Below are 10,817 nucleotides of genomic sequence, written 5' to 3' on the forward strand. Positions count from 1 at the left end.
TTATGTTTTATTTGGATAAACTTATAAAAATCGAGGTTTAAATCGATACATTTATGAAAGTTTAGGGTTAAATTGATACATATATTAGTTTAGAGTTTAAATTCATTAACACTCAAAGTTTAGGATTTTAAATGGATACGATTGGGGTATAATTTGATATTTGTCTTCTTTTTTTTTTTTTAAATTACAATTTTAGTATGATGAGGTTAAATATTTTTAGTTCAACAAATAGAACCAAAAGAGGTTAAAGATAAAAGGGAGGATGGTCTTCAAAGCCACGCACATGAATATTGAAATTTGTGAGCACGGAAAATTAAATGACATACAATAGCCCAACAAAAATCAAGAATAAACCAGCTAAGATTTAAGAATAGCATCTACAATAGTTTGAATCTCATTCTTGTATATCAATGGTTTCTAATCTAGATAAATTAATATTTTAATTATTTATGAAGAATTTATCGGGTTATAGAAACATTTGGAAAGTTTTAACTTCGAAACTATGAAAATTAGATACCAACTTTCTTTTACCATAAGAATCAAATTTATATTTTAACATTCTTTTAAGTCAATTTTATTATTTAACATTCTTAAGTTTAAGAATAGTGTCTTGTACACTAATTTTGAGATCAAAACACATAGTAATCTCTCTGATTTGATATACTATTCAAGCTCTATAAGTTTTTTCTAAATTTTAGAAATCTCTTTTTTCATCTCTCAATTCTGGCTCTACATCTTGATTTTACCTCCAACAATGACAATACCAAGCAAAGAAGGAGTTGTTTCTTCTGCCTTTGGCAACACTTGACAATGACAACAAATGAAGTTTTCTAGAGACACAAAATGAACTGACTGCAAAGGACAAGAGCGAGGAAAGGAAATAAACCAGGGCTAAGCCAGTGAGCTAAAACGAGAACAAGAGGAAGAAGTGGAAAAGTAACCTAAAAAATGACTTGGTTACAAAAGGTCAACCTCTTTTGGATGTTCATTTACATCACGATTAAAAATTCAAGGAATACCATTCTTCCAAACAAACCCTTAATAAAAGTGAAGGAAAGAAAACAAACTTTGTATTATTTATAAATGATAAATCTCATGGTGTGTATAATAATATATACGCACACGCCATCATATGGTACCAAATCCAAACATCAGAAACTTGAAAAACGTGCAGAAGTTAATGTAGAAGTTTACAAGATGCATCTAAACATCTAATGTACGAAAAAGTTACACAGCCATTTTTTTAACATCAAATAAATCTTTCTAGATCGACATAGTGTGAATTATCATCTGTTCAAACCAAGCTCAAAATGAAATCAGATCATTATCTTTTGATGAATCAGGCTTCTTCGGATTGTGTCCCCGATCAGATCCACTTCCAGCTTTCTTGCCAAATATCATCTCGTCAAGATCATCCATCATGTCATCACTGCTTCCACCGAGAGATCGGCCGCGTGAAGTAGCCGGTTTTCTAACCAGAGCGTCTTCCTTGGCATGACGGGGAGATTCGTCAGGTTCTACAGCAACTGGTATCATGGCAGGTTCTGGTTCACGTTGAACAGTTGGAGGCTTCTTCAGATCTTGATACTTGGTAAGGACTTTCTGAACCTCGTCATTCACATTCAATGCCTCAAAAAGTAGGGGCTCGTTGTCTCCAGCAGTTTCGATAATTCGTTGGATGGTCAATTGCGACTGACGACATTGTAGTACAAGGGTGCTAGTCAGATCATCCTGCAGAGGGAGAGAAACAAGGTAGAATCATTCTGTCATTCATGGTCGAATTGAAAAGATAATCAGCTTGAACATCTACAAGATATCTTATGGGAAATTTAAGCATAAAGCAAAAATAGGAAGTCCAAGACAAGGTATAATATGTACTCCTAACAATATGGTGTTCGGAGGTACGGAGAGTGATCCCAGTCAGTTTGGTCAGTGAAGTTTAATGTGTCATTTAGGCTCAAAGCTTTTCAGTAACTATTCTCTGGGTAACATCTTACTTAGTTGGAAACCATTTCTTTAGGGGTTGCTTTTTGTGGGCTTTTCTTATGCCTTGTATTCTTTTTTTCTTTTTCCTCAATGAAAGTTGTTGATTTAAAACAACAAAAATAAAAAATAAAAACAAACAAACGGACCACTCTCGAGAACATTGAATATATATATATATATATATAGGCTAAATGAACCTAGAGAACGAATATTCTCCGACCATGTTTTCATGATGATTCTCAATGTGGGTAGATGAGTTCCAACATTGATTTAAAGAATCAAAGTCAGGGAGGCCCGGCCTTACATTAGGCTGTTCTTATTCGGTTTTCTTTTTTTTTTTTTTTATAATCATTCTATTCTAATGTTTCCTTGTCAAAAAATAAGAAAATAAATGAGATTGTAAAATAGGCTATTGCTATGTAGCCAATCTCTTCATAACCACAAGCCTCAATAAAATTTGTGGAGCTGTGAAGTTCAAAATTTCAGGAGTAGAAGGGAGGCGGGATTGAAGATTTATTTTTCTATGTGGTGGTAAAGAAAAAAAATTTAAAACTTCATTACTAGAGACAAGGGCAATTAATAGGCGTTCTTGTACCCTATTTCTTACATGTATCTTTAATAAATCGTATTAGGATATTTGACCACAAAAAGAGTTAAGGTTTCAGATCAGCTGATGCCAGATCATGAACAGTTTCAAGCATCCATTTGTAATTTGTATCACATATTAAAAGTAAGACACATACATATTGAGTGAGAGCGGGAGAAAAATCCGAACATTATGAAAGAGATGCATTACCTCCGAATTATCCTGAGGGGGTGATGAGGATAACACTGTGGAAAGAAGTTCAATGCAGTTCCTTGCGACGTCAAATGCTTCCTTTGTTTCTTCAGCTGTAAAGGTTTGGACGGGAATGTCATGATGGAACTCTTCGGCGTAAATGGCTTCGGTCTCCGATACTGGAACTGTGCGAGCAGGGGTGAAAATGGGTGCAAGACTCTCATTGTCCCGACCAGGGAATCGAATGCCTCTTGATTTTAAACTCTGACAGATACAAACAGAAGAAAAGTAATGATTAATCAATCTTTTATCCCTCAACCCACAGAGAAAGCATCTAAAAGAAAACTAGCAAAATAAAGCCCCAAATTGTTACTCTCCAAACTTTCTTGCATGGAAGGAATGAGAAAAAGTCCAAAACAAGAGAATCGTGTCTCCATACTAGGAGCATTAAAGATTCGAGAATGGTATCAACTTTCATATAAAACAATATTTTAGGACCTAGGGTTGTCTCTTTGATAATATTTAAGCGGGTGTTTCAACACAATGAGATATTGATGCTTTCAAATTTCAACAACATTTTCCGGAAAGCTTCGCTTCCTTTTGCAAAAGAAATGGAAACCCTCAAAAGGGATGCGAATACATTTGGAAAGCGCACTCCTGGACTTTGTTCTCTAAGTGACGTACAGGAATAGAAAGAACTTCTTCCCTTTCGAAACATTTGGTCAATCCATCCCACGTCAATTGGTAATTGGTATCAAAGAGGAAGGTAGTATCACCTTTATATAGAGGAAGAAGGAAAAGAACACATCACTCGTTATGAAAATTTTCTGAATAAATAATAATTAGTGGTTCCCTTCCATATGTAATCCTTCTCGTACTGCTTCCACATGTACAACTTTATATTCCTATTTGTCCAGTCAGCCAAACCACTACACACGTACAACTTTAAGTACGAAGTACATCCCATACATTCAGTCCGTCAAACCACTTCCAAGTCCATTGAGATGAAGAAATATACATCAAATACCATGTATTGCGAACACTTCAGAGAAGTGGTTGTATGTCCATTCATCCAAGGGTATAACCAGATTAGAAATAAAATAAAATAAAATAATTGGTCACTTTAAAACCTTCTTTTGGAACAAAAATCCGGTCTTTGGAATAACGTCGTTTGACCAGTCCACTGTTCAAAATAATGTTGTTTTAGGACGGGGACTCCAAAATGGAGCATGCGGTTAGACACAGTGATAATTCGGAACTATTACAAAGGGTTTATGGTTCAATACTTTTCTCATTTCTTATTCCAGTTGGTTTAATTTTTGTTGCTTCACATACAGTCTGCAAGCTTTCTATATTGTTAGTTAAGAACATACTGAAGTTTGAAGCTTTTACTAATGTCCCATATACTTCATCCAACCTTGATACCAAGGCTAAATTCGACCAACCAACTCAATCTAAAATAAGAATACATTTAAATAAACTCCAACACACATATACATAGCAGGAGAGTAGTTACAAAATCATTTGGAAAGAACACACCAAGAAGTTACATCCCTTTTAATAAAATCAAGTCTTTCTTCCTAAGATAAGCTTTTACACACTTCATCTATCCAAGCATATTTTTGTTTGGATACGCAACGGATATATTCATAGAACAAAAGAGAATAACCTAAAGGAAAGGGACAAGAGGGTCCTTCCCGGGAAAGACTAAAGAATAAGGGCCTTCCAATACAAAAGTGCTTGGTGTAATTCATACACCACCAAGAAGCTGTGTGATACAACACAGTCCAAAAAGAATCAAAAGAATTATAAATTTTCTTAAAAAATTCTACTGCTCCTCTCTTTCCAAATACACCAAAAAGGGAACAGGTAGCACAACTACACAAAATGCTTCCTTTCGGACTATAACCTCTGATATTGAGACCTTCCAGCATCCATCTATCAATCTTACTAGGAAGACAAACCTCCAAATTAAAGATTCTAAACAAAGTGTTCCATGCTTTCCTAGTAAAGATACAAGGCAGAAATAAATGGTCCAAGGTCTTCTCATCTTTCAAATAAAGGCAGCACCACATCGAAGGACTGAGCGTGGTGTGCTGGAATTTTTTTTGAAGTTTCTCATGAAGTTTCTTGGATAGTGTTGAGACATCTATCCAAGCATTAAACATAGTTTGTTGCCAAGTTACTACAATTTGACATAAATTTCCTATAAACAATATTTAAGAACTCACTATATGCATAGTATATCATTCTTTGTGTAAACTTAGAAAACAGAAACAGCAGCAGATGAAAGAGGAAAGAAAGGGGGAGAAAAAACAAAGAGCATCCTTCTAAACTTAATCCACCGATATTATGCTCACGCTAAAGCCGTAAATCTTTTTCATACTCAAATCCCATATATTTAGAAGAGAAAGAGGGTACAGAAATATATGGATACCATTACTCAAAAAAAATGATAAATGATAAATAACAACAAACAAAAAATAAAAGAAATATATGGATACCTTGTATGTTTCTTCATAAACAGGCAAATATCGAAGCTCACTAGTTGATTCTCCCCATGCTTCAATCAACATTAAAGCCTTATTCCGATTATTGACAACAGTTTGTGGATCATCAATTAACTTCACCATCTCATCAAGAACTCTCTCAGCTGCCACCTCAGAGAAAGACTTCTCACAATTTTTAACACACGTCTCAAGCAGCACCAATGCCAAATACTGGATCCTTGGACTTTTCAGCATTATACGTTTTTTAATCCCGCGAATCAAGTCTATGCTGTTGATTTTCTCAGAATTAACCATGTCACATATTTCAAGATTCAGGGCCCAATCCGGCTCTTCCAGAGTCTCTGCTGTGGCATCCTCAGCAAGCTTATCGCCCTGGTTTGGACCTTGAAAGAGTTCCTTCATTTTGAAACTCATGGAGCTGACACCTGCACTCATCTTTCGGCTCATCTCTGTCCCACTAATCTTTAGGCGTTCACCCAAGGCATTTACTTTATCCATCAAGTTGTCGCTCATCTTTCCTACTGAACAATATCAAGACAAATGCAAAATAGAATCCCTGGAAACATGCAACTCTTGAGAAGACAGAAAAGTGACGTTTCATATTTAAGTTCTGTAAAGAAAAACGTCAAAATAACAAATGCAGCATTCTAGAATATGGAAATGGAAGGCGGCAGATGATACGACAGGCAATAAGTTTCCAATGGCTGTAACCTTGTTGGCAAGCAGATTAAAGTACACAGGTAAAAACTCTTTTTCAATAATATACAATTAAAATCTCAACACATCAGAGATGAAAATCTCAGAAACCTAGAGGATAACAGTTGAGAGAGAAGACATAATCCTGTTTTAATCATTGAAAGTGGTAAGCGGCTACAAAAACCATTAAAATCTCTTAAACCGACCAATATCCTAAATTGAAAATCAAAATAAAACTTCCAAGATTTTCCTTCATAATCCACTTCAATGAAACCAAAAATTTATGCAGAAATGCCACCTTTGCACATGCAAACCACCTCAAAGAAAAACCCTATCCACCTTGTACAAACCAAAAAAAAAAAAATTGGCAGGCAGAGAATATAGTCTGAACAAAGAGTCATCGAAAATCCAAAACATACATCAAACCCCCAAATCCAAACAAATTTTCAAACAGACCCTCCAACCGAAATCACTCAGAAGAGGGGAAAAAAAAAATCTCTCATTAGAACAGCCCCCTTTTTCTCAAACGGCAATCGAGCTCCCAACTCCGACCGTCAAATTGTCACAAATTATTAAGGAATCCCATAAAAACCAAAAGAATAACCAGTAAACGATAGGATTTTTTTCAACGTTTTCTTCACATACCCTCTCCCCGAAACTTTACCAGCAATCGAGCATCGTCAAACAACCGATCAGATCAAGAATTCCTAAGCTACGATCTCTTGAATTGACCAAATTCTAGGGAAAATGGAAAAAAGTATTGGGGAAAGAAGGGAGAATGGTACGTACCTTTGAAGTTTTGGTTGAGACGACGGTGCAACGACTCCCGAAGTGAAGCTTTTCTTTTTCAGTCTCTCTCGCTTGCGTTGTCAACGGTTCCTGAAACTCTATTTATTGTTTTTTATAAAACTATTTATTATTATTATTATGAAAAATACGTTCTAAAACATATTTAATTTTACGAAAGAAGATTATTTTACCACAAAATTATCTAAAAAAAATATTTACAAATATAACAATATATTATAACTAATTGAAATAGATTGCAATCAATTATTTGATCACATATCGTTTATTGCCAACATGAACTCAACTCCATTATTCTCATTCTTTATTATTTTTACGAATTATAAAATTATCTCATTTAAGAATGGTTTTTTAAAAATACAAAATGTGATATTGATCCTAAAAGCTTATACAAATTTAGTTTGGCATTATTATTATTTTTTTGTTAGAGAGAGTTACAAGTGATTTTAAATAATGATTTTTTCTAAAATCAATGGAAAGTGCTTGTAATCATCCAAAATCTAGTATGGAAAATGTATTTAAAAGTGTACATTGATCCTTTTAAATACAACAAAAAAAATATTTTAAAACCTTCAAATCACTATTTTAGGTCTTCTTTCGATCATTTTTAATCTTTTTTTGGTTGGATAGAACTCCGTTTTTATTAAATTTGAGTTTTTTTTTATTGTATTTGGCTCTTAGAATAAGTTACTTATTCGATATCAATATTATTGATTGATTTAAAATAATTAAGTAGTAAGTTTTTAAATTTTATTTGAATATCTATAAAAAAAAGTACAAAAATTTAAAAAAACAAAATAGAAACTTAGTAAAATTTCTCAATTCTAAAGACCAAATTGAAATAAAATTTAAATTAACTTAAATTATTTTGAGGAGTTTTTTTTTAAAAAAGAAAGAAATTAACAAACTATGTATACTATATCTATCTAGATAAAATTTATAATTTTTATCTAAAATGTAAATATTGCTTCTTCTTCTTCTTTTTTTTTTTTTTTTTTGACAATTTCTCATCGTAAAAATGTTGAAAATATTTAAAATTATAACCTTTTAAAAAGAAACCATATATATATATATATATATATATATATATATATATATATATATTTAAATCAAAAGATTCTTTTTGCTATCATTATTAATTTATTTTCCCAAAGAAATTTAAATTCATTGCGTGTAAAACAAAAGTGTGTTCTAAAATCTAATTGTAATGATTGGGTGGTCGGCCGGCTAAAGTTCATTTGTTGTGCAAAAAAATATATAAACATGAATTTTTAAATTCTAAATTTTCATTTAGTACTCCAAAATATCTATTTGGGTATCCTTTGCCTTTAGGGAAAGGGAAAGGGAACATTTTCATTTTCAACTATACTAAATTTTAATTTTGGTTTTCAAATTATCGGTTTGCTTTTTAAGATTATCGAGAATCAGAGAGGGTCGTAAAACATGTGTAATTAGAGATGAAACGAAAATAAGATCGTAAAACATAAAAACGGGATGAAAAAGATCGGGTTGAAAACTGTTGAAAATGAACGAGCTTTATGTTTCCAATCGAACAGATAAACGCTAAATCCAAACATATGTTTTGGATTACATTGCATTATAAATAAATCTCAGGTCAAACACATCCTAATGTGTCAATGATTACGAAGATTGTGGTTTGAATTCCTGAACTTTTATTATACATTTAAAAAAAAATAGTCATTGTGTTAACAATGTGGTTAAAATACTATTTTGGTTGGTGTAATTCAAGTTCTATTATATTTTCGATTGTTCAAATTTAGTTATTGTACTTCTAAAGAATATTAAATATAATTATTGTACTTCCAATAACATTTTTTAAGTCATTTGAATAAATTTTTATGTCAAAATTAATTAAATAAAAACAATAAATTTCATGAAAAGATACTATTGAAATATATTTTTAAACTTCACGAAGTATTTTTGTTTGGATAATAAATAGTAGATATTTTAGTAAAGAAGAAGATTGACAATGAGTGAAAATAGCAAATGGAGGTTTGAAATAGTATTTAATATACTTAATTATATATTATAAATAGCTTTACACACCACTATTATAGTTGGTGCCCCTGATTTTTTAGATGCAGTTTCATATGAGTTTTAAGTTTAATTTCCATTTGGTTCTTAAGGGAGTTTTTTGAATGGTTGAATTGGTTATTATAGTCGATGAATAATAATTGTTTGTATAAACTATTTTTATATGAGTTACAATATTGCTTGTACATACTACTTTTGTGTGACTGAAATAATAATCACCGTAACAAAAATAAAATGGTAAATAAGATCAATATAATTAATTGTTAGTTATAATAGTTAAAAATAAGATTAATATAACCGTTAGATTTAAAATATTAGCACAAAGAACAATGTTTTAAAATAATTGTAAATACATCTGTTAAAGTTTTATCGATGATAAAAGTCTATCATATTAATAGATCATGTCGTAAATATCGATATTTCGCTAATAGATTTTACTATATTTTTTAATTTTTTTAAATGTTGCTATATACTTTATCATTGTTTTTAAAATTGCTACCATTATGATTATCTCTAAAAATATATATTATTCGAGTTTGAAACATTGGTTGAACTATAATGACCAACTTTATATCTAATTGAATTTGAAGACCTAAACAATGCCTATGTTTCGAAATTGTGAAAAAATAAAATAAAATAAAATAAAGAAAACTTTGATATAACTTCCTACAATTATTAGTTTACTTATTACAAATATACTATATTAAAGTGTGGGGTGGAAGAATCAAAATTTTAACCTCGATGTTGATAGTATAATGTCAGATGAGCTATGCTCGTGTTAACACTTATAAAATTAGTTTATAACTAATTTTAAAGTTATAAGTTATATCATTCTTGTTTGTAACTTTTTATATGTTTATGCATCCTCCACGTATAAATAAGATAAAAAAAAAATAATTCTTTTGAGTATATATAATTGTAATTTATAAAATTCTCACGTTCTTTTTTTTATTTTGTCGAATCTCAACTCATTGTTGTTGAATACTGGAATAATATGAGAGGCGGGGAATAAAAAATTTGACTTTCAGGTTAATAATAAAACACTACACCACTTCAACTATGTTCATTATTCCATGAGTTATTTTATCTTTGAGTAAACATCGAGTACTATAACAAGAACTAAATTGGTTATTTAATTTTAAATTATAAATTAAATAATCAGTTGCATAAAATACTTTTAAAAAATTAGGTTTATAATGTAATTTTTTTTTACTTTCATAAACATGCCAAAAAAAAAAAAAAAAGTTCAACTCATGCAATACACCTGATATTCATTTGATACATCTTATATATATTTGATACATCGCTGATATATTTGATATACTTAATACACTTGATACATTACTAATATACACTTTATTCACTACTGATGTCTGCTATAATACACTCAGTATACCTATGATTTACACTTAATATACATTTGATACATTAGTTACAAGATTGTGAAAAGAAATATATATATTAATTAAAAACAGATAAACCACAAGTGCATGTTATTATAATTCAAATGAAAATAATCCACACACAACACACAATCTATTATAACCCAGCTATAATAAGCTATGACTGTAATAACTTACTCATTGTCTCAAACATTCATTACTTTGTATATGTGATAGCTATTGATAAACATTTACAATTGCAGTCTGTCGCAAATAGAAAATAAAAGTTAAACGAAATTGAAAGATAACTAGTTGTGGTATTTTGAAACAAAAATTTAACGATTTTCATCCAAAATTAAGTATTTTTCAACCTCTCTTTAAAACTTTTAAAAGTTCGAGATATTTTTAATGCAAACAACAAAATTTAGAAACATTTTTTTTAATTTAGTCCATTTTTGTAAACATAAAACAAGTTGATAAATAAAATAAATGGTCTTTTAAAAAATATAACAAAATGACAACATATTTACATTGAACAATTCTAAAAAAGAGAAAAAGCGGTTTATGAAAAATACAAAAAATGTCCAATCAACAATGTACGTG

At 30.8% G+C, this 10,817-nt stretch overlaps 1 protein-coding gene across 2 annotated transcripts; it reads right to left on the reverse strand.

Moving 5' to 3' along the window:
• Positions 1-1,048: 1,048 nt before the first annotated feature.
• Positions 1,049-6,877, reverse strand: LOC103493716 (TOM1-like protein 1). 2 transcript variants are annotated; one of them, XM_008454586.3, is made up of 4 exons: positions 6,760-6,877; positions 5,269-5,830; positions 2,783-3,028; positions 1,049-1,731 (listed from the first exon to the last, which is right to left on the reverse strand). In XM_008454586.3, exons 2-4 carry the CDS (start codon positions 5,785-5,787, stop codon positions 1,306-1,308), a joined length of 1,191 nt encoding a protein of 396 aa, XP_008452808.1. In that variant the 5' UTR covers positions 5,788-5,830; positions 6,760-6,877; the 3' UTR covers positions 1,049-1,305. The 2 variants fall into 2 exon arrangements, with proteins under 2 accessions (XP_008452808.1, XP_050940588.1); XM_051084631.1 differs by lacking the exon at positions 6,760-6,877 and adding an exon at positions 6,616-6,756.
• Positions 6,878-10,817: the final 3,940 nt, after the last annotated feature.

The sequence above is a fragment of the Cucumis melo genome, chromosome 5, assembly GCF_025177605.1.
Source record: "Cucumis melo cultivar AY chromosome 5, USDA_Cmelo_AY_1.0, whole genome shotgun sequence".
NCBI classification, from domain to species: Eukaryota; Viridiplantae; Streptophyta; class Magnoliopsida; order Cucurbitales; family Cucurbitaceae; genus Cucumis; species Cucumis melo.

What these genes read in the sequence shown, in the direction of transcription:
- LOC103493716 (XM_008454586.3), bottom strand. Translation starts at nt 5,787, where the DNA reads ATGAGCGACAACTTGATGGATAAAGTAAATGCCTTGGGTGAACGCCTA. An exon ending in TTTATGAAGAAACATACAAG is followed by an intron (nt 3,029 to 5,268) that starts GTATCCATATAT and finishes TGTATCTGTCAG; the next exon opens with AGTTTAAAATCAAGAGGCAT. An exon ending in CCCCTCAGGATAATTCGGAG is followed by an intron (nt 1,732 to 2,782) that starts GTAATGCATCTC and finishes CTCCCTCTGCAG; the next exon opens with GATGATCTGACTAGCACCCT.